The sequence below is a fragment of the Drosophila guanche genome, unplaced genomic scaffold (assembly GCF_900245975.1).
Source record: "Drosophila guanche unplaced genomic scaffold, DGUA_6, whole genome shotgun sequence".
NCBI classification, from domain to species: Eukaryota; Metazoa; Arthropoda; class Insecta; order Diptera; family Drosophilidae; genus Drosophila; species Drosophila guanche.
The window spans coordinates 2,352,750-2,376,471 of NW_022995751.1; the positions used below are offsets into that span (position 1 = coordinate 2,352,750).

The 23,722-nt window shown below is 43.8% G+C and overlaps 5 protein-coding genes across 9 annotated transcripts; 2 read left to right on the forward strand and 3 right to left on the reverse strand.

Moving 5' to 3' along the window:
• Nucleotides 1-1,438: 1,438 nt before the first annotated feature.
• On the forward strand, nt 1,439-5,630 carry LOC117587000 (prostaglandin D2 receptor). Its single transcript, XM_034277404.1, has 5 exons — nt 1,439-2,112; nt 4,130-4,346; nt 4,411-4,603; nt 4,664-5,028; nt 5,093-5,630. The coding sequence occupies exons 1-5, from the start codon at nt 1,886-1,888 to the stop codon at nt 5,363-5,365; spliced, it is 1,275 nt and encodes a 424-aa protein (XP_034133295.1). The 5' UTR covers nt 1,439-1,885; the 3' UTR covers nt 5,366-5,630.
• Nucleotides 5,631-5,828: 198 nt separating this feature from the next.
• On the reverse strand, nt 5,829-13,622 carry LOC117586999 (zinc finger protein on ecdysone puffs). 4 transcript variants are annotated; one of them, XM_034277402.1, is made up of 6 exons: nt 13,470-13,612; nt 12,522-12,619; nt 12,008-12,419; nt 9,349-9,584; nt 6,648-8,004; nt 5,829-6,485 (listed from the first exon to the last, which is right to left on the reverse strand). In XM_034277402.1, exons 2-6 carry the CDS (start codon nt 12,527-12,529, stop codon nt 6,405-6,407), a joined length of 2,094 nt encoding a protein of 697 aa, XP_034133293.1. In that variant the 5' UTR covers nt 12,530-12,619; nt 13,470-13,612; the 3' UTR covers nt 5,829-6,404. The 4 variants fall into 4 exon arrangements, with proteins under 4 accessions (XP_034133293.1, XP_034133291.1, XP_034133292.1 ...); XM_034277400.1 differs by having other exon boundaries at nt 5,829-8,004; XM_034277401.1 differs by lacking the exon at nt 12,522-12,619 and having other exon boundaries at nt 5,829-8,004; nt 13,470-13,622.
• A 166-nt stretch (nt 13,623-13,788) lies between these two features.
• On the reverse strand, nt 13,789-19,599 carry LOC117587001 (NEDD4 family-interacting protein 1-like). Its single transcript, XM_034277406.1, has 2 exons — nt 19,460-19,599; nt 13,789-15,527 (listed from the first exon to the last, which is right to left on the reverse strand). Exon 2 carries the CDS (start codon nt 15,523-15,525, stop codon nt 14,734-14,736), a length of 792 nt encoding a protein of 263 aa, XP_034133297.1. The 5' UTR covers nt 15,526-15,527; nt 19,460-19,599; the 3' UTR covers nt 13,789-14,733.
• Nucleotides 15,652-19,599, reverse strand: LOC117587003 (protein spitz). 2 transcript variants are annotated; one of them, XM_034277407.1, is made up of 2 exons: nt 19,460-19,599; nt 15,652-16,920 (listed from the first exon to the last, which is right to left on the reverse strand). In XM_034277407.1, the coding sequence occupies exon 2, from the start codon at nt 16,699-16,701 to the stop codon at nt 16,027-16,029; it is 675 nt and encodes a 224-aa protein (XP_034133298.1). In that variant the 5' UTR covers nt 16,702-16,920; nt 19,460-19,599; the 3' UTR covers nt 15,652-16,026. The 2 variants fall into 2 exon arrangements, with proteins under 2 accessions (XP_034133298.1, XP_034133299.1); XM_034277408.1 differs by having other exon boundaries at nt 15,652-16,917; nt 19,460-19,586.
• Nucleotides 19,600-20,184: 585 nt separating this feature from the next.
• LOC117587005 (selenoprotein F) lies at nt 20,185-20,940 on the forward strand. The gene is made up of 3 exons (XM_034277415.1): nt 20,185-20,318; nt 20,373-20,491; nt 20,548-20,940. Exons 1-3 carry the CDS (start codon nt 20,280-20,282, stop codon nt 20,924-20,926), a joined length of 537 nt encoding a protein of 178 aa, XP_034133306.1. The 5' UTR covers nt 20,185-20,279; the 3' UTR covers nt 20,927-20,940.
• The last annotated feature ends 2,782 nt before the right edge of the window (nt 20,941-23,722 follow it).

The following is a 23,722-nucleotide window of genomic DNA, read 5'->3' on the forward strand; positions in this document are numbered from 1 at the left end:
CCAAATCGTGGGCCGCAGGAGGGTACAAAATATATGGGCTGCTGTCGCCCCCGGCATCCAATTTCGAGCCTCACAATTAATAGAGACACCAAACAAATTCGTAGCTAAGGATAACGAGAACAAGAACATCAAGGCATACAAAATTTAGGGAAAACATTGCGGTTTTTATGTTGCCCTTTGGCCGGAATTAACTAAATATAGTCCTAGCAGCATGACGTCCAACAGGATGGATGGAGGAATGGGGAGTAACAATTTGCCGGCAGGACGACGTCAGCATCCTACACCCCGTAGACTCATTAATTCCATCTCTCTCTAGATGACCCGGAAAACCGACTCTTGATATAGTCGTAGGCTCTGCCCCTTCCCTCTCCCACTCGATGCAGCATTAAGTTTCCATTTGCGCATACGGCGCCGCATTTTACCCCTCCCTAAATGGATCTTGACATTGGCCATATGACGATTTGGGGCTTCCGCTTCGCTTCGATGCATGGATAATTTAGCGATAAAACTGCGAATAGTATGCGGGAGCAGACTTTGATCTTAAATCGAAAATTACACAATTTAATTCTCTCAGTTTGAATTATTACTTCGATTTAGCTGTTTTTATTGGATTATTTGCGCCACCGAAATGCATAAAGTTCGCCTCAAAATTACACGAGAAATTACAAATCGAAAAAATCTTAATTGTTAATTTTTGCGGCAGGGAAAATAACACATTCAAGCAGACCGCAAATTGAATGCCCTTTCTTTTTTAAAGCTGGGTACTGAACTACTCATTGACCATCGATAGGAATTAAGAGTCATTTAACTATTGGAACTTTCTCTTCCATTTCCTTGAAAGGGACATCTCAAAGGCTCTCTTAATCATAATTACTTCTATAAGCAAATTCTTTTCTGTGGCATCATACGTTAAGAAGGAAATCCCATATTTCATCACTAGCAAGCTTGTCATCCGATTTCGATGCAGTGATTCACACGGAGTGGGTCTGATAATGCTCCGATTTTGTAAGCGATGATGAGAGTGCCAGTAAGACGCTTGGGAGTGCTGTAGGGTACACGCGTAAAGCAATACAATTTGACTTGCTATTTTGACCGTACACACACGTCCATAGACGTTGGCACGAGCTGTGCATTTTCGATGGGGTGGCTCCCGCTGACAGTGGGGTGTCCGAGGGGTGGGCCACCCAGAGCGCCAGCCCGAGCAACGCCAAGCACGAGCGCCGCACGGGCACAGCCGATGCGATCCGATCCAGAGCCGAGTGTTTGCCAACTGTTGAGTGGACGAAGCAGCAGCATACGATGAAGGAACCTTATCCAGCACCCACCCACCCATCTATCCAGCAGCTATACAGCTTTTGGCAGAGCCAACCAACAGCAGCAGCAGCAGCAGCCGGCAGTAGTGTCAGTTGGCAGTGGCAGTGGCAGTGGCAGAGCCGAGTGCTTTGCGGGACAGTCATTCTAATTCGAGGCCTGGCTGACTGCAGACGCACTCGGATCCACGGAATCGAAGTGGGAATCGGAATAGCACACATATTTGGAATTAGGATCGAGGCGGGCAGTGGACACATCGGACGGCTAATCAAACGCATTTTGGCCAAGTGTCGGGCGGTGACAGGCCAGACAGACCGATATACAGACTCTCTATGCCAATCTCTAATGAAGCAGTGTTTTAGCTAAACAGTTTAATTTTGGCTATCGAAACGAGTTTCCAGCTTCCAGCTGTGTGTGCGAGTGTGTGTGTGTGTGTTGTGGCAGGCTCATTTGTGAAAATATTTAATTTGCGGCTCAACTCTGTGGCAAGACACATTTTCACCTGAATTGCAATCAAGTGCAATTATCAAACGAACAGCCACAGAAGACAAAAACAAACATAGAGATAATCACCATGGCTGGGCAGACATCAAACACCACTCCGCTGCTGGACCTGCTGCTGATCGACAGTCAAAGCACCACCGCTGCAGCGCCGCCGGCAAGGGCTCTCTATGCGAATCGGAACCGTTTGATCTTCAGCCTCATTGTCATGGGTCTGGGAGTGTTTGGAAATTCGCTGGCTCTGGTTATTTTGGCGCGCAAAAAGCACAACAAGAACAGCAAATATACGCTCATGTTGCGGTAAGTGCTAAAAAATCGAAATTAGTGGAATGTTTTCTGATTTCATAAGTGTATTCCAAATATTTTTGTGGCTAACTGAATATTAATCAGAAATTGTTCACATTCCCCTGTTTGTGTCCTTCGATTGCCTTTCTTTTGTATAGTTCTGTCTCTTATTTGTTGCTGTTTCTCTCAGTGTATGCAGTAAATCTATTAGCCTTATGTTTGCCACTGTTTGCGGCCAGTTCATGGCTGTGGAGTGAGTTTATTCAACCCGTGCTCTGACTCTTGGGGCTCCGACTAGTACGACTATTGCCTATGCGGGCTCCGATTTACATATTCGGAATTGTTTTGCTGGATTTTTCTATTAGAATATGTTTACTCTGCTCGGATCAATTGCGTATCTTATCACTGACGGGATGGAATTCGTCCATTTGCTAGCCACGTGATTCCGTGGATTTTCTACGTTGGAGTCTGTTTCGACATATGTATTTGAAAAGCATTTAAGGAGCATGATCCTAAAGATTAGCTAGGATATGGAATATGACCACATAAATGGTAACTCGCGACTTGGTTTTGCAGTTTCAAATTCCGTTCAATTTCACAAAAAAATTCCTTGAAATTTATCCCAATTTATTGCTCATTTATGAGCATAAGACGACCACCCGGCCAGATTCACTGAACACGCCACTCTTTCGTTTCCTCTTTCAGTTTGAGTTTTCGCTGAGACAGCAGTGCGTATGCGTAATATGCGTAAATTGCTTTTGACAGCAATAAAACAAATTCCACTCCAGAGGAAACCTCTGCACTTGAAGGCTCCTTTCGCTTAAGCCCTTTGATCTATAATTTGATTGATGGAACGCGCCCAGTGATTGACACTTGAGCTGCGTCGGCAAATCAGAACCAATCCCAATGACATCAGCAGTAGGGTATGGTTTCCCCCCTCCCTTGGAGTAAGTCTCCTCACATTACATCACACACTCAAGTAAACAATGATTGTGCCCATTGCAGTTTCGCCAAAATCATTTCGCATTTCTCATTTGGAAATTGAAAATTTGGAACATTTTAGCATAGTCAAAGTCAATTCACGCCCTCTAATGAACAGTTCCGTTCAGCCGATTCCACTGAAACTTTTACAGCACACACACCATAAATCTCTATTTTTAATAGTTTAATGGGTACATAAAGTATATGTACCTGTACATACTGTAAGTATATAAGACTCTACACTCGCATGGAAGAGGAGGCATGCCTATGCCTAACAATTAGCCGTGCCTTTGCATTGTAAACCCTCCCCTACAATATTTATTCTATTAATGGGAATGCACTATTTATTATTAGCTCTGTGACAGACAGATGATTTTTCCATGTCCAACTCAAAATAAACAAAGAAAATTGTCCACAAATGATAGCTTTTACGATAGTAAAATAAAGTGTAAGCTGGGACTTTTCCAGGTCCGCGATAAGATAAAAATTCAACTAGCTGTGAGAATGTTGACTTGGGAATATGAATGAAAACTTTGTTATGATTGTGATGACGTGCTAAGTTATGAAAGGTAAGTTTCCTTCAAGGGCACACTATACTCAGGAACTATCTAATCGCCATTTAGTAATATATATTTATGGTTTTAAAGTGCTTCCTTCCTGTCATTTCGTTCAAATATAATATACTTTTATTGGTCAAGAGAGCAGCAATAATATCTCAAAAGCCATCTTAACACACGACGTTCTTTTATGTATCCCTCTCGCTGGCACTTTTTGCTACTTCAAATACCCTCTATAATGGTTATTATTCGTAATTTATTGTTATTTAATGCAAAGTAAATTGTATGATTATACATTTCACTCTGCTGGGGGACCCATTGAGCGTGGTTTTAGACTCTCGTCACGTCTGTTGCAACCAAAATGGTTGTGGTTGTACAGCTCCCATATGTGGACTAGCTTGAAAGGTTTCCGTCTTATCAAAGTGGTAATTAATTGGATATAAAACAGGTCTTTGACTATCTTCAATCTAACACGAAAAATCTGTCTATTACAGCTGCCTGGCCACCAACAATCTGGTGGCGCTGTTGGGTATGCTGACCACTTCGTTGCTCAAATATAACATGTACAAGGAGGGAGATCACTCGGACATGCGGCTGGACTGTGTGGGGCATGTAGTATGGCGCTTTTTTGGCCTCAGCTCTGGATGCATTGCAGCCGTAATGGCCGCTGAACGTTGGATGGCGCTGGCCCGACCCTTTATCTACCACAAGGTTGGATAAATTAACTTTCTGTGCTACTAGATCCATTTAAAAACAAGTCTCTTCCCTACCATAGCACATCACCTATGAGTTGATCCGGAAGAGCATCAATAGCATTGTGATTGCGGCCTTGATCATCACCTTCCTGCCCTTTGTGGGCTTTGGTGCCTACATGGACGAGTCGAATCCGGACAGAATGAAGTGCATACGCTACCGTGATGCCGAAGGCTTCTGGAACAAGGCCTACGCCGTGGTATTTATGGTCTTTGGTAATGCAACATCTTAATACTGTCTGGCTAAAGCCTTGCTAATAGAATCCCCTCGTTTAGGCACCCTTCTGTGCATCGTGATCGTGACCTGCAACCTGTTCGTGGCGCACACCCTGCTCTGCGTGATTGGTAAGAGTCGAACGGCCAAGCGGCACATGCACTACGACTTGGTGGGTCGCGACAAGGCCAGTGTGCAGAGCATCGATCCGGAGAGCAGCAGCGGTACCACACTCTACCAGACACAGTACAGCACTGGCAGCGGCGGCAGCCATCACAGTGCTCCACACAGGCAGTCATCTCGGCAGTTCCAGCACAGCGTCAGCGTAACGATGGCAGGCACAGAATCCTCGCCAGTGGAGATCAAGTTTGCCAAGCTTATGGCGTTTCTCAGCATCTCATTCGTCATCTGCTGGATGCCACAGATGGTGCGTGGTTCTCAGCCCCGTTAAGTTTTCAGTAATTCAAACTCAATCCATTTCTTCTCCACAGATTGCCATACCCTTGGCCATTGCACCGGATCGAGTTGACAAGAAAAACGTGTTCTTTCTTATTGCGGATGTCCTCACAGCGCTGCACTTCACTTCAGATCCGTACATCTATGTGCTAAGTCGCTCCAAGTCCATCAACTGGTCCCTGCTGAGTTGCATCAAGCGCTGGCGCAGCGGCTGGCGACAGGGCGGACTGCGTCGCTCCCAGAGCGATCAGAGTCGGATGCGCACCACAATGACCGAAGCTAATACTCTCGACTGTAACTTTAATTGAGATTCCACAACCAGCACTTTCCCTGCACCGAAGTACTTAACTTTAACTTTAAACGTAGGTTCTGTTTGTGTGTACACCACTCTCTAAGGATCCCTTTTCTAGTCGTGTAAGCTGTAAATAATATACCTTACTTTGAACGAGTATTACCATATCAAGGCTTCTCACTTTCATCACATAATCTAAGAATCGAAAAGCGATTTGATCAACAATATGTACATAAATATGTGTAATTATTGCATTTGTATAATAAAGTGTCTATTGTATATATCTTTCGAATGGAATACAGCGAACAGAATAGCTAAATGGATCATTTGGGTGCAGTCCAACATCAAATTCTCTTACAAATGTATACCCTAAGCCTTTCTGTATACAAGTTAGAAACAATTGATGGAACAAGAGTTCTGAATCCTTTACATTTTACAACAAATCATTCAATAATTCCAAGCAGTATACAAATCAAGTGTTTTTACTTTACAATTACGTTTGTTTTCTTTTTGTTTATTTTAAAATTTATATGATTACATATTTTGAATGGTTTCTTGGATTGTGTGTTTGATGCATTGTAGAGTATCGGGGACGGGGACGCGCGGTCGGGCGACATGAGCTTCAGTTAATGCAAAAGTCATTCAATCAATCAATCAATCAAGTTGTCTGTCTGTCTGTCTTCTCCCCCGACAAGAAGTTCGTCTTCAATTACAATGTCTTCGATTGTTTCATCTCTCTTGAGATGATTGGAAAAGTTGTATCTCATTCGTTTTTCCTCATTCATTCATTCTTCTTTGCTTTTCTTTTCATTCTCTCATTTCTTGTTTGTGCAAAATGCCATGAAAATGTCAAAAGGGAGAGTTGTGTGTAATGTGTGTGTGTCTGTGGAAGGGGAGCGATAATGGGGTGGTTGATCGGTCCATGCGATGGAGTGTCTGCTCTGCCTTCTTCCGGTTAATTGTATATAGATAAAGATTATGTTAAATTATGTTTAACTCTCATCGATCCGATCCGAATTCATCCTCGTTTCGAATTCGAATGTATCCTCTTCCGCCTAGTAGCGGTTGTAGCGGCCACGAGCTCGCTGACGCTGCGGCGTTGCCTTTGGACCTGCGGCAGCACGGGCGGGCGTGGCCTTCTTAGCCGGCGATGGGGATGCGTCTGGGGCGCCTGCTGCTGGTGCAGATGAAGCAGGCGTAGCAGCAGCAGTCACAGCCGCCGCGGCAGCCGGAGCAGCAGCCTTGGCCGGTGTCTTGGCGGGCTCTGCCTTGGCGGCTGGCGTAGCCGTGGCCGTGACAGGAGCTGCAGCTGGGGTAGCAGCTGCGGGCACTGGCTCGGCTTCTTGCTCGGCATTGGCCTCCTCTTCATCTTGGGCCTCCATCTCCTCCTCGCCATTGTCCTCGCCTTGACCATCCTCGCCCTCGGCACCTTCTTCATCACCTTCACCTTCACCTTCACCCTCACCCTCTCCCTCGGCGCCCTCGGGATTTGCCTCGGCCATCTCGAAGTCCTCATCATCGCCAGTGGCCTCCGATGGATCGTACAGCTCACCCTCACCACCCTCGGTGGTCTCTCCCTCGACAGCGGTGCCCTCGGCGGCAGGGGTCTCAGCCTCCTCGATCTTGCGCTTCTTGCGCTCGTTCTCCTCCAGTGCGGCGGCAGCGCGCTTCTGGGCAATCTTGGTGTCGCTGGACTTCTCGTTGATGAACTTGAGGAAGTTGCGGTGATGGGTGGCTGTGCGGGAGTGGATCTCGGCGGTCACCTCAGTGTCGAAGAACTTGCTGCAGACGGAGCACTCGAAGCACTCCAGTTTCGAGATCAGGCCGGCGCCGACGGCACGCTGCCAGTTGTACTTGGGCAGACGGAGGTCCACCTCGCTGGGGATCTCGTCGCCGTCGAGGAAGTCGACAATGCAGTCCTCGGGGTCGACGGGAAGAGCAACCTCTTCCTCCTCCTCACCCTCGTTGAGCTCCTCGCCCTCCTTGGTCTCGTCAGCGGCTTCCTCGCCCTCCTTGGGCTCCTCACCTTCGGCCTCTTCGCCCTCGGCTGCCTCTCCCTCGGCACCAGCCTCCTTCTTGACCTCAGCCTCACCCTCCTTCTTCACGGGCTTCTTCTTGCGCTTCTGGGGCAAACGCAGATCGCGCGTCTCCTCCTCCTCGGTGCTGATGGGCAAGGTCTGGCGCTTGCGCTCACCCACCTTGGTGTTGCTCTCGGCGGCCTTCTTCAGATGCTCTGCGGACAGCAGATGGGTGTCAAAGTCGATGCGTGTGGCGAACTCCTTGTTGCACTCAATGCACTTGGGGTGCAGGAACTTCTTCAGCTGAAGATGTCCCTCCGACTTGCGATGGGTCGAGATATGGCCGTGGAAGTTCAAGTCGCACATGGTGCAGTAGTCCAGCTGGCGCTGCTTGCTCTTGCCCATGCGCTTCAGGCGATCGAACTCAATCGACTTAAGCTGCTCGGCGATCTTGGCCTCCTGCCGGATCATGTTTGCCTTCAGGCGGTAGCTCTCCTCAATGCCCTCGCGCATCATCAGATGGGTGCGTCCCTTAATGTGATTCTCGAACGAGTTGGCGTCCCACATGTGCTTCTTGCACAGATGACAGTAGAACATATCATTCGGCACGGTGGCATACGGCGAATCCTTGGACGGGCTACACATATGGAGAAGGATCATTGGAGAAATAAAGAAAAATAAACTTCATTAGTATGAGCTCTCGAAAATCAATGGGGGTCTGGTCTGGCTCTAGGGAAGACAATACAAGATTAAAGGAGATGGGAGAGTCAGAAGAGAGCACTTCGCGCTGCAAAAAATACTTATGATACGTAGGAGCACAGCACAGGCGGCAACAACAGATGATTTACACATTTATGTATATAGATTCTCATTGAATACATAGATCAACATCAATTTGTGGTGCTTTGATTCGATGATGAGGTCGTTATGGATGACAATTTTGATGGAAAATCAAAAGAGAAATGTGCCACAAATGTAATGGTATAGGCGAGACCCTATTCGAGCATTAATGTGCATCTTCATGCACACGACATGTATTTTGTTTCAATTACTTTTGAGTTTTTCAACTTTCATGACATATTTCTCTTTTCACGTATAGTACAATTAATTAATTACTTAAGTTATTTTAGCTCAGACATAAAAATTATGATTTTCTACATATAAAGAGAGACACTACGAAGTCAAAAAGGTAATGTAATTTACTGGTTGGAGATGTTCGTAAATTAAGATTTAGATAGAAATTAATTGACGTCTGAAGATTGTTCCCCTTAAGCATGTTATGTATGTAAGTATAAGAATGATGGAGGAATATAAATACACGAGCTTCAGTAATAAGGAATCTGCATATTTTGAATTGCTTAATCTTGACTGGGTAATCTTAGAGAATTCCGTATTCCGGTTCTTATATTATTAATCCATTACTTTGACTTCGTAGCGATTCCCAACAATGAGTTTCAAACTGTACATGAAGATACAGTGATTTAGCCCAACCTTAAGTTTTATCTTTTATAAAAATAATACTACTCAAAAAATACATTAAATATATGTATAGAAATGTGTATGTTGGGTATGTGTAATATACCCTCCCAATGGGGTAGTTCACCCTCGTACAAAGCACACACATACAGACACATTGAATGGCTTGCACTAATATAAAGAGAGATACAGAGAGAGAGAGCATCAATCAACAAAAGGGATAACAAGGAGGGCTCCCTTCTGAACAACAATTTCTAAATCTATATATAGAGAGATATATACTATAGAGATGTACATATATGAGGGATCGCAATTTTTGAAGATTGGAAACTCGAATTCCTAAGTACTTATCTAGTTAAATAACACTCATATTTAGGTTTTTCGTTTGGTGAAGGAATCAAAAATGAATTCCTTTGATTTTGGTGAGTAAAATAAATTGATTCTGTTGGTAGATTTTTGTTTTTTGGTTTCTTGTTTGGAAAAGTTTGTTTGTAGTTAGTCTTACCTCTCGATTTTCTTTTCGCCAGGAGTAGGTTCCTTCTTTTTATTTTGATTGGCATTTTTGGCCAAAAGTTTCTTGGCACGATCAAAAGCATTTTGCTTGCGAATACCGCCGCCGCCCTGCTTTTGCGGGGGCTTGGGACCACTACTGCCACCACCAGTGGCGCCACGATTCTGGAAGCCTCCCTGTCCACGACGATTATTGAGACGATTGCCAGCACCGCCGCCGCGACTGACCATCTTTATATATATAGTATATAGTGTGTATCATTTGATTTAACATTTTACAATACAACATTTCATTCAACAAATTGCACATGGCACATGAGAATATTTCAGTTGGTTTTTGTTTTCGATTTTAAACAAAAGAGAGCGACACAAAAGTTAATTTCAACATCGTTATTCGAGTATCGTAATCGTATCGAGAGATATATGAGACAACAAATATGGCATTTTTGGGGCCATTTACAATGTTTTTTGTACGAGTGATTTTACAGAATCAAATTTAGATTTTTGGGTGGGAAAATTGTTACACAGATGTATTACGAGTAAATACATAGATATATATTGTTTATATCATAGATTGGTATATAAGTTTGCACATATAGCACATTATAGTTATTATTTATGTTGGTGGCATGGTCAGATCGGCGGGGCAAGAGTGGTCAATCAGTCGACGGGGATATGATACGCGCCATATATATAAATGATATATATATTTGTGCAGTTGAAGTCGTTGGCGTGTGGCGGGCGGCCAAGTGTGGCGTGTGGCATTTTTTGGTTGTTTGAATAAAAATGGAAATCGGATTTGTGATATTTTTTGGTTCGGAACATATTTTCATGTTTCGGTCAGAGGCAGGAACGTTGAAGAAGAATTGGCGACGAATTTGCATTAGACATTTATGGATTTTTTGTGATATTAAATATTATAATTATTGTATTTCGATATGCATTCAGTTGTTGCAATTTGTTTTTCGTATTTCCCGTTGCACCATCAAGCAGTGTACCAGTACCAGATCGGATCGGTTTGTTTCGGTTTTCAGAGCAGAGCAGATTAGAAGAGGGTTTTCATTTCACACAACCAGTAAATCAATCAATCGAGCGAGCGAGCAATCAATCAGTCGCATTGGAAGCATCATCGACAGCATCGTTGGGTGGATGGATTCACATATTTTGTGTGGCATAGTATTGTGTGCGTACGCGCATGCGTGCATGTGCATGTGCATGTGTTGCATTTCGATTATTTTCAGGGTTGCGCCCAAGAGTTAGGAAATCGAATGTTTGTATTGATATATTTTATTCGGTTTGATTTTTTGTTGAATGTTGGTTGATTGAGAAGAAGATGCAGCATCAACAACACGCAACAACAACAACAGCAACGACAAATGCAACAGCAGCCGCAGCAGCAGCAACAGCAACAGCAATAATTATAATTATATGTGTATATAATATGCCGGAGAGCAGCGACAACAATATGAAGAATGCATTCGAAATGCACGATGCGGGTTCGATATTCGATATTTGTTTGGAAAAGCATCGAATTGTGTTTGGCATATTTTTGGTTTTTGTTTTGGAAGAGAGAATAAAAAACATAGAATTGTTAAATTAGAAAATCGCTGTGAAATTAATTGTAGAGTCCAGCAGCCAGAGGAACTGGCATTGGATCTGGTTTTTGTTGGTTGAATGTTTGGATAAATTCAATTTATAGTTATGGTAAAAAGGTAATTAAATGCTTAAGTACATCTAGTAAGAGATCAATTACTTATCGTTCCATCTGGATTCATCGTCATACTCTTTTCTTCGTTGAATGGGAGCAAGTGTTGGCGGTACATGGTTTTATAGGTACATTTTATCGTTTCGTTATATACGAGTTGTGTGTATATATAATTCTTTCTTACTTCGATTTGTGCAGTTTTCTCTAACGAAAACTAAAAACAAAAGTTGCATTTTAAATGGAATAAATGCTTTTTTATATTGAAAGCCTTCTGCTAAAATTATCCTCCTTCATTATCAATCTATCCCTACCATAAACTGCACAAATTCATGTTTATTTTTCTAACGATTCTTAGGTTCATTAACAAACAAAAAAGTGTGGCTAATATTGGTTAGGTTTCCCTTTGTTTTTGGTTGGTTTTAGTACACTACAAACTACAATTTAATATTTGGTTTTTGTGGTTCGGTTTTATCTTTTAAAAAGGAAAGCAATAACTACGTTTAGCAATTTATCAAACTAATCGATGTTAAAACAAATAAATAAAATATAATTGTGGTTTATTCTGCAGTGGAGTAGGGGAAATTGGGAACGATTAATAAGTTTTCATAAGAAATAAGAAACATATTCAGACATATCTTTTAAGATGGTGTTAAGATCTTGAATCTGAAGATTCCTAGATTATACAAAATTGTAAAAAGATTTGTCCTTTCAGAAGGACCATTCTACAAAGTGTTCTATATCTGATATTACATAGGAAGATGTAATTCCGGGCCTTCGGTCCCTTGTCACCTCAGCTCCACTACATAATCTTATATTCGTTTGGCACACGAATATCCACAAAAATAATAATAATAATAATAATAATAATAATTAAGATATACATACAATTCAAATATTTTCTTAAATTTTATGATCCAAGAAAGGGATCGAATGGAGTGATTGTACATACCGGTCCACCACGTTGGTTACGATTTCCCATGCCACCGCCGCCGCGCGGCAGGTCTAGCAGCGAGGGTGGATTCTGGTTCCTGAACAGGTTGTTCAGCAGATTGTTGGCCAAATTGATGGCCTGGGCGTTCATCTGTCCGCCGCCCTGACGCATATTGTTGCCAAACTGTCCGCCGCCAGGGTTCTGCGACTCCCAGGGTGACATATTCATGCCGCCCATTCGGTTGGCGCCCATGGGTCCGCCGTAGTTGTTGCCACCACCACCGCCGCCGCCGCCACCAAAGTTGCGGTTGCGGTTCTGATTTCCACGGAAAGCCATATTGATGTTGGCCTTGAGATTGCTGACGCCGTTAAAGTTTAAGGACCGATGGTGCTGGGGCTGCTGTTGCTGGGGATTTCCGTTGACTTTAACGCTGCAAGAGTTCAAGAGAGGATTAGTTGGAGATTACTTGGATCCTGGAACTGCACAGAAAAAGCAAGCAGAGGGATTTGCTCGGATGGGGGATGAAGCATACCTGACCATAATTGTGATGAGCTAGTATTGGGTTAAGTGATGGGGATTTGGTGGGATGTGTGTGTTGGGGTTTAAAGCGGGCAAATTACATAAAACAGGCTGAAAATAAAGCGTAACAAACATAAAAACAAAGCAATTTTCAATGCTAGCGGGGAAAATTAATTTTTTCGTTTTGTTAGTATTTTTTTCTACTTTTCGTTAGTGTGGCAGCCCTAATGGTAATTACAGCCAAGCCAAGCGTGCGTATACACACACACACACACACAAAAGAGTACATCAATGCAGACACTTCGGCCGCCCCTCCAAGGAGGGAAAGGGCAACACTTTTAGAGCTAACGTGAGAATTACATTAAAACCGGTTTACAGGTAGCACCCTGCACTTAATGGCAAATATAACGAGCCTCAAATTTAGTTTGTCCGTCTACAGCGGGGAGAGTGAAAAGCAAGATGGCGCTGTCCAGAGAGCTGACGATGTCTATATGTGTGGCGTACGTGTGTGTGTACGTGCAATTGATTGAGTCAGAAAGCCGGCCGGGGCCACCATGCGGGCCAGAAAGAGACAGAACAATTCAACGAAAAATGCAGAAAACGGCTGCTGCCTTTGTTTAAATATACTTTAAACAGAAATTGTTGATTACTTTTTAATAGAACTGAAGGCTCTTGTAAACTGTACTTAATCCACCCCTATCCACACCAGCATTACCCTTTTTCACATGCAGTAATGATCGAAAACGCTGGAAAAGTATGTTAAAACGTCAATTGCTTATATGCACAAAGAACAAAATCAATATTAGCTATTTTCAGCGTCCCCAGACAAGCTGGCTAACAAAGGAAAAACAGAAAACGAACAGAAAAATTGCCAACAGATACACACACAAAGAATTTTTCATAGCCACCAACCACCACATAAACGCTGAAATTGCGACAACTTTTCACATTTTGTACTTACGAATTGCAACGGCACTTATTTTCTTGTTAGTTACTGCACTATATATATTTATTATACGGTTTTTTTTAAAGATGACTGTGAAAAATATTACTTCAAAGATTTCTCGGGAACGCACACACACACACCCGAACGAGAGCAAAAAATTAATCGAACACACACACACAGTGTGACCGCGGTGTTATCGAGAAAAATACCGTCAGACCGTCAAATAATACCTAAAACCAGCAAACCTACGGTCACGTTGAAACAGAAAGACACAACTATCGACAGTGCCATCGATGGATTGACGTTTCCGATTAATTTCGAAGACGGCGCTGGATTTGAATGACTTCTTTCAACTTTTATTGAATTTGCATAAAACTGGCGCATCTCCTGTGTGTATGTGGGGGGACCAATGGATGATGCGCCCTTTACAATGCATATGCACTGTTTAATTTACATACAAAGGGATTAAACGATTATTAATTGTAAACGTTATAATAGGCAATAATCGTACACATACATATATATACTAGCAATAGTTGTTTTGTGTGTTTAGCATTCCGTAGTACTACTCTGCTGGCTTTTGTGTAGTTAATTAATTAAGTACCACAGCGTAAAGTAGGCTCAACAAAAAATATGGGTGGCATATCTTTTTCTCTTTTTCTCTCTTACTCCTACTCTTCTTTCGTTCCTTATGTTCGTTTTTTGTGTTTTTGGTTTTTGTTTTGTGTCTTTGTTTCTGGTGCAAGTGTTGGAGCGGATGCGCCACTAGCAGGCCTAAGGGAATCAGGGATTTGGGGGCTGAGTTTGTGATGGTTTAAGCTACGCGTAATACAGGTGAGAGATATCATATCCATTAACACATTCACATACATTTACATTTAGATTCAATTGGTTAGCAGGTGGCACAGGCACCCTCCGCCTTCACACTGCCTGCTGCTCAACACACATTTAGTTAACGTTTTAATGCTACACATCTATTATGGGATCCGTGGACTAAGTTGCGCTCTTTAACACATTAACTAGACGAAAACACGAACACAGAATAAGTTCGCATCGATAATGGTTTGCTGTGTTGGCTATGCGCTGAGGGACTGCTCGGATTTGAATCAGGAATTAGGAATTAGGCTGCTCGAAAGGTAGGGGTCATACACAACGTCTGCCACTCCTAGGACGCCGATTCCAAACTAACTTGCTCGCACTCTCTCTATCTTTCTATTTCTTCGTATATCTAACGTATTTACATGGCATCCGCCACAGGCGACGTCGCCTGACCCCGCACCTAATAGAAGAATAGCAACCGTTCCTGGGCCGAGGCGGAGAGGAGACGCCACGAGCGCTTGATGCTCACATACTGGATGAGGGCGCGTATGCTGATGAGGAAGCCAAAGGCGCAGATCAACCACCACAGCCAGGAGTTCTCGTGCGAGGCCAGATCCGTCGAGTGCTTGACAATCAGAGTCCATTTGGCCAGAGACAGGCCGAAGCCGGAGAGAGCGCCGTACCGGGCGGCGATCGTGTGACAGAAACAGGTGAGCATCAGGAAGCCAATCCAGTTGAAGAGAAAAGCCACAATGAAGGCCGTGATGAACATGATGTCCGTGCCGAGCAAGTTGTCAGTGGTCGAGAGACTGTTCTCCGGATCACTGGCATCGATGGCGATAAACGTCAGCGCCGGCTGAGCGGCACGCACTGCCGCCGCACCGTCGCGCAGCGGATTGGGCGGCAGCAGTGGATTCGGCGGCGGCGGCAACTGTTGGTTCGAGGGCAGCGTCAGAAATGCGGGCGGCAGCTCTCCATTCAGCGACTTTTCCATCTGCACCTCCTCGTATGTGGGCAGCTTTCCGTGCATGTCCTGCGGCAACTGTCCCACCATATCGCCACCCTGCATTTGCAGCTGCAACTGGCCACCCATCTCGTGTCCGCTCACATGTGTGGTCAGCGACAGCGAGGGCATCTGATCCTGCAGCGTGCCCTGTGGCCCCACATTCGCCTCGTATGGCGGCGGTGCACTGAAATCGGCCTTGGGCGGTCCCAGCTGATCATCATCGGAATTCTGATTGTTGTGCGGCATGGCTGGAAAATGCAACACAGAAATGGATATGGTTTGGATTAGTAAGATGATTCAATTAGTTGTAACTGCCTTGAGACTCTTTTCCCATTTATAAATTACTTAATTGAGGAATAACAAACTGTTTGCTTAGTTTCAAAGTTTAGCTCTTTCGTTCCAGCTTTTATTAATGTTAATAGTTTACGCGCATTTAGCCAAGTTAAATTAATAATAAATAAATGGTCGGCTAGCTGCCAAAATTGCATTGGATTAACTCTAAACTCTCGCGGAGAGCCAGCATCTGCTCTCATCTCATTAATACTTCTGCTATCATTTTAGAGGCACATCAGTGGGCACTTAATACTATTATTTAAACTATATCTAGTCGTTATCGAATCGTTGTCAAAAAAATAGGTTAAAAGAACATACAATAAAACAGCAGACGGGACGGTTAAACATGTTAGACATTCAATAAATAAAAACCACTTGTTCGATCATTAGTTTCGGTTTTGTTTTCAGTTTCAGTTAAAAGTTTTGCAGTTTCCAGGCCAGCGCCTGGTAGTGGGCTTCCTCCAGCGAGAGTATACGGCAAGGCGCGAACGGTCGTCGGGCTGAGCGCATCGGCTTGTGGCTGTCCACCTCGTCCATGCCATCGTTCAGGCAGCCACCGCCACCCGCCACATCGCCCACTTCGGTGCCGCTGTCGTTTAGCTTCTGCTTCTGCTGCTTCTCGTGCCGCATGTAGAGGATCACACAGCACATGGCCATGAAGAGCAGCGCCAAGGTAGCGCCACTCACGATGCTGGCCTTCTCCAGCATCACACGATTCCGCGTGGGTAGATAGGAGCCGTCGATCTCCTTGTACTCGCACCGCTGTCCCATGAATCCTAAAGCGCACTCGCAGTTGTACAATATATCGTTGTGGATCTCCACGGTGAAGCAGGTGGCATCGTTGAGGCAGTACCAGGCAGCATACGTCGGCGGGCACTTGAAAGTGGGAAAAGTGATGTTTGGCCTCGGCGTCGTTATGGCCACATTATCCGGCGGCAGTGTTGGCACGGCTCCTGCTCCTGGTCCCTCTGTGCTGGGCGGCGCCTCCGGACGGGGCTTGGGCATGGGTCGCGATGAGCAGGCGGCACAAAGCGTCAAGCAGCAGGCGCTGATTAGAGCATAGGCAAGCAGCAAGCCAGGGGCTCTCATCTTAACGGATGGATTCAGATTTGGAATCGAATTTCGCTCTTATATCTAACGCATTTCTGGTTTACTTGTCTGGAATGTGGGCTTGACTGTGGGTGTGTATTGTGTGTGTTTGTGGTGTGCCTCTCTGGAGAGTTCTTTTGTGACTGGACGGACTGGATTGGATGACTTTTGGCTGATTGGCTGTCTGGGCGGCAGGCTTGTGTTTTGTTTTTGGTGCTGCTGCAAAACAAAAACGAAGTGCAATTAAAATCAACTCAAAATTGTTGTACTTGTGTGTTGTTTGTTGTTCGGTACGGTTCGTTTTTGTTTTTTTTAAGGAGATTTAAACTCGTATTATTATTATTGCCTGCCTATACCGCCAGCCGCCCCTGTTACTGTCGCTCTCTCTACCTAAGTGAAAGCAAAGAATAAGAAAATCGAATTTCATAAATTTTTGATCAAAATGTCATCGTTTATTTACCTGACGGAGGGAATTCGCGAGAGCGCGCTCGGTACTCAAGCTGCAGCTATTTACACAGTTTTTATTTATTCATTATATTCATTATTCGCTTGTCACTCGCGTTGTCACGCACTTGACATCAAAATGCACTTGAAACACTTGAATGTATACTGTTACATGTAAAATATAGTATGGTTGCATGAACAATTTTATCTTATCTTTCAAAATAAACAATTTCCCAACAATTGAAATGAGAACTTCTGTCTTCTGTTAAACGATGTGGCTATCGATGTTTAACACTGGCCACACATGCATTAGGGGTATTCCACAAATTGATTTTTATTTATTTAATTTAACGGCCGACAACCATATTTATTTCTTTTGACAAAAACAAATCAAAAGCTATTTGTGGAGTACCACTGGCATAACCAGAAATTGCCCCATGTGGAGCGATCAATTAATGAAATCTAAATTGAAGGTTTAAATATATTGAGCAGACAGTTTTCCAGTGCAGCTAATGTCCACCAGGTATTTCGTGTTCATGTGTTAGTCAGGTGAGTTTGGTATACCTGCATTCCACAGTAATGTCCTTGAACTTAACCGTTAGGACTCACTGGAACTAGGATACACTCACTCCCAATGATACAAGCACACTCTGGCTTCTATAAATACCAAACAAAAATAAAGAAAATATACACACACTACAGCGAGAAAGTAGACAGCTGAAATGGAAACGAGGAATGACAGGCACAAGAGTGAGAGAGGAAAGTAGAGGCTGGAATGGATGGAGGAATGGATGTGCCTGCTGCCGGCTAACAGAGGCACAAGACACAAATGCAATCAAGTTGACCTTTCGGTCAATTGAAATGGAAAGAACCCAGAATCGAGGGGAGAGAGCACTCACACACACACACACTTTCAGCACTGAAGGGGAGCAGAAGGGACGGGACCCAAAAATAGTTGAAGTCAATCAAGAAATTGCGTGAGCCGGAGCAATCAGAGTGTGAGGGATGCGACATGGAGGCGATTTAGGTTGGGCCCAATTTGTGCCATGCAAATGCGCGAGGGTGTGTGTCTGTGGGCGAACATATGAACCGGACATACATACAGTCGTAATAAACCCTGTAAACATGAGCTAATAGACTCGATGACGAGCCCCATGGGCCTCTCAACACCTGGGGCACCTATCAACGTCTACGGTGAGAGGCGAAGGGTGAAAATAAAACGAATGCTGATTAGTACACCAATATCAACAAGCTTTGAACGCCATTGATAAAGTGGATGAATGGCATCCACAAGTGTGGATTTCATTTGTACATATGAATGTGTGGATGCTAGGGCAATTACAGTTACCTGTGGATGAGTCAGATGTATTTGAAAAATGGCAAAATTGCACGACAGCAAGGTGGTACAGGTACTTGAGCACCACATCACATCACCACTCTCTAGACCCTAGAGGGAGAAAGCAAACAAAACCTGGCGTGACAAAGGCGTGGAAAAATTAGCAAGAAAAATAATATAACGCAGTTTACGATTTCAGTCGCCTCTGGGCCTGGTTTTGAATTTCTGCTTTGTGGCCGCCTGTTGATAAGAAATATGAGCGCGTGGACAGCTGCTGTCTGGAAGGCGACTGGAAGGGGTTGACACATGCAGCAGGTGTAGACAGACAAAGAGAGCGAGAGAGGGGCGGCTGCACTACCATGGCCAAACCAGTTAAACGGGACCAGTGCACAAAAGAGAGATGAGAAAGATGCAAGCGGAAGCTGTCTGAATGGAAGGAAGGTCCCCTCCACTCAAGGGGCAGCTTGAATGAACAGCTAAAGCACAGCTACAATTGCATTACTGCGCGTGTGTGTATAAGAACATTCTACCGAGGCAGGCGGGGGCGGCGCTGCATGTCAGAACAAGTTTCCAAGCCTCTTGTTGTTGCTTTTGTACAAGGGCAAACGAATTAATTTACTCGAGTAAATATGAATTAAATAAACAGCTAGACACACACACCAAGGCAAACCTTATCACTGTGTGTAGTTTTTTTAGCACCTCAGTGGCGAAATCCCGTGGGATTATTAATTAGAAATGTTAATTTTCCAAACAAACACGCACATATACACACAAACACACTTCGCACAGGCAAACACTGCTGCTTTTGCTCTCCTGGAGCCTGACGCTGTATAACCGTGTTCATTCTCTGTCTCACTCTCTTGCTATTTCTGGGCGCACTTTTTCTTACCCGTTCAATGCTTTGATCTTATTTCTAAATTATTTTAAATCGAATTTCTTGCATTTTGCCTTTTTCTGTGCCATGTTCTATTTATTCACCTTTTTTCCTCCTCTATGCGTTGCTTGCTGCGGGTTTCGTTTCTCTTTTGCGCAGCGCTCGCTCTCGCACGCTCCAATTTATTGATTTGGCCACAAAATTTGTTGTTTGCCAAACACACACTGAATACTGTTGGGTTTTCAGCTCCAATCACAGATTGGATCTACGTGTATCTTGATTAGTGCACTTTTTTAAAGCAGTTTAAACTAAATTTTAACTAGACGAAGTAAAAACAAATGCACCAGTGTGACCGCGAAATTATCGATAATATATACCGCCAGGGCCTTGTAAATATAGCAAAATATACCATTACATCTTCAAAATATACCGTAAATATACCGTAGTCTTAAATCAAAATTCTCGATTTTGATGTTCTATTTGATATTACTAGCTTGCAAATACTTTCACCACTGAAACAATAATTTAATCCGATTGAATAATCAACTTTGCTTATTATAAATACTCCTCTTTATTGGATTGTATACCTTATGACCTTATATTTTAAAATTTTGTATTTGAATTTTTCATTCAAATAACCCTCTCTGTAAGCACGGGTGCTTTGACTTCAGTATGTATGTAAATTATTAACAGTTATGTTACAACAGACATGTTAACTTTTTAGAATAAATCTAATTAAGATTCTCAAGAATATTCTTTCACACAATGCGCTTAAAATGTGCTTTATAAGCTATCAGATTTTCAACATTTAACGTCTCGAGAAATACCTAAAGGGAGCACTTTATACCGATACACCGATATCATCCTGCACATCGATAAATGTAAACAAGACGTGGACATAAATAATTAGAATTAGCCATAATTATGCAGAAACTTGTGTTTTTTACACTGTTAGCCATTGGTGTGAGTATTAAGTGTGCCATTGCCTGGAAAAGATAACATTTTACTGCATTACAGAGCCAGCAAATCCATGCAGAATTCACGGCAGCAGACTGCCGGGAGCTGGGCTTCATCAAGGCCCAGCTAATGTGCTCCAGTTGCGACAAGCTGGATGACTTTGGCCTGGAGACCCTCAAGTAAGTAGCAGTTTGTGTTGTCTAGCATTCCTATATTAACAATTTCCATTTCACAGAACCCCCTGCAAGCAATGCTGCACTTTGGATCAGCAACCGGCGGCACAACGCACTTATGCAAAGGCCATTCTCGAGGTGTGCACCTGCAAGTTCCGTGCCTATCCCCAGATACAGGCGTTCATCCAGAGCGGGCGGCCAGCCAAGTTCCCCAATCTCCAGATCAAGTATGTGCGTGGACTAGATCCCGTGGTAAAGCTACTCGATGCTGCTGGAAAGGTGCAGGAGACTTTGTCCATAACCAAGTGGAACACGGACACCGTCGAGGAGTTCTTTGAGACGCATCTGTCCAAGGATGGCAAGGGCAAGAGCTCGTACAGTGTGGTAGAGGAGGCAGTCGACGACGACGACGATGATTATTTGCTAACAAATAAAGTTTGAGATTTTAATTCCCATAAAATAAATTCCACAGTTTGAAAGTCACTATGACAGTGGAACAAGAAAGAGAGTGAGGGAGAGAGCTTTGGGTGAAAAAATCTGCTACTGCAATGCGACGCACCCGAAATTCTCAAATTCTTGATTCATAAAAATAAATTAATACTTTTTATTCGGTATCTTTCCATCGATTGAATTGGAGCGACCGGTGTGGTGTGGATTGGATTGGGGTCCGGCCCGGACCGCCTGTACAACAATCACAATGTCTGAACATTGTTTTCGACATTCTTATCACGGAGACATCACCGTCGTTGCGGTACGGTGGTACTTTACCTTTACTTCCCCCTTCAGGCAATCAGCCATGACGTCGTTGGTCGGCTCACATGGCCAGTATAACCAATATTTGAACAGTCTGTTTAAATAATTGTGTTAACGGATAATGCAAATAGTTCTTAGGTATTTCCGACCGCTAAAACTGATGTCTATTTCCGATCTGTGACGCAGCCATCGTCTCTCTCCCTCTCTCCTGATCAATTTCGGAAGGAAGCTGCTCTCCATCCATGTTTTAGAGGATCTCAAGTGCAGCCAGAGAGTCTCTGCACACACGGAGAGAGAAGATAGAGAGGACGCGTGCTGATTGGCAAATGAAAATGTTTTTGCATTATTATCGCCTGTTTACGTTTCATTACAATGCAGTTTTGTATTTGTGTGTCTTATTTGCTTTAATCATGCTTCTTCTTCCTCTCCTTCTTACATTCTCCTTCTTCTTCTTCTTCGTGCTGCTGCTTCTGCTGCACTTGTTTATTGTTTAAATCAAAGTCTGCGGTGCACAGTGGGCAAAAATGAATCTTAATTGCATAATACTGTTGAGCATCTCAGAGTTAAGTGTGCACTCCCTCACTCTCTCGGCATCATTCCATTAGCTTTGCATTCACATCTTAGGATTGCACTCATTTGCACTCTCGCTCTCTTTCTGTGTACCGTTGTTTCGGACTGAGCATCTGTGTGGGCATAACACATCTCAGGGTTAAAGAGTGTACATATGTACACTCTCTCCCCTGCTCTTGCACCACTTTAACTGTATTGCTGCATTTCCCCTTTTATTTCGCACCACTGTTATTCTTTCTGTGCCAGCGGGGGCTGAGTACTGCTGCAGAGCCGGGGGCCCTTTTCTCGGAACGCCATCCACCTCCATCTTATCGGTTATATTTTCCCTTTCTTGGAAAGCCATTCCCCACGTCCATGCTGCCACTCTAGAGGCAATGCATCCAAGCATAAATGCGAGTACATGTGCCAAACCCAACTCTAACGTCAATGACGTGGGGGCCCTCTGAGGCGTATGGGCTATTTTTAGCGGCTGGTATCACAAAAATGTACATACACATTTACACTCGGAGGCGGCTACCACGCCCCAATATCAAGCAAAGGAAAGTGCGACCTACAATCAATACTAATTATTTGCCATTATTATTATTCCTACAGTTTCATTGGGGGCAGTGGAGGGAGCACGGGAGAGAATCTCTTCTCCCGAACCTTATCAATAAGGGGACTCGGACTCGAGTGCATTCAACTGTTGTGTGCCACAGAAACTACATGCAATTGTACGTACATACAAAGTGTATAAATAAAGGGTGTCTGGCTAGAGAGAGCGCGAGTTTTTAGGATAGTTTCATAACAGAAAGTGGAAGAGATTTGCTGTACGGCATTCAAGGCAAGCAGGCCGCAAGGCAATGTATCACCTCATTTAAAGACACCTTGGGCCGGGCAGAGAGCGAAGCGAACACTTTCAATGTCCCCCAACGTCCATGCCCCCCATGGATGAGATGGGATGGGTGGTTTGGGGTGGGGTGGCGTGGCATGGATGGATGTCGTGCACTGAATGTCGACTGATTCTGCACCCCCCACGACCTGGGCAGGGAGGAGAGCAGATCTGTTGTTGCTGCTGCTGCTACTGCTGTTGTTTCTTCTCTCGTGCTTTTTGCGTTCCACTGATAACATTTGCGCCTTTGGAGTGCTGGAGCTCTGATAACGGTAATGACGTTATCGTCACAGCGTCATATTTGACCAACACACACATGCATACACACATACAGGAACACACACACAAACACACTTAATCAAGCAAGCGATTTGATTCCATGCCATTTTAGCACTTAATTAAGAAATAACATGAACAAAAAATAATAATCAACCTAAGCTAGCAATCTTGTACTTCCCTCCCTCTCTCTCTCTCTCTATCAGTGTGTCTCACTCTCTCTGTTTCTGTTTCTCCCTTTTGTTCATTCTCCACGTTTCAGTTTTGGCGCGGGCCAAAGTTGTTTTTGGTTAACAGTTGGCTACAGTCTATACTCACTAACAAGTTTTGAATATTGAAAGCTCAACCAACACTTAATCCATACATTTTTTCGAATTGTCTCTCTGTCGTACTCTTGAGTGTCTTGCCAACATCTCCATTAAACTCTGTTCTTCTATATGAAGCCTGACTGTGTCAGCTTTAACTGTTTGTGTTTCTCCCCTTGCGCTTTGCCCTTCCACACGCTAATACATACGTTCCATTACCACATGTGCGGCGGCGGCTTGCCCTTTACCGTTAGCAGCCTGTTGCTGTCAGGCTCTCTCTGTCGGGGGATCGAACTCTTGCTCTCTCTCTCCCTCTCTCTTGTTAATTGGTTTTGCGGCTGTAAATATCAAAAACTTGATTTTGGAATTACGATATCTGCTTGTATTATTTATTAACCAAATACTGACGTCTTCAGCATATTATTATTTATTTTATTTATTCTTTAATCTGCGACGCTTCCG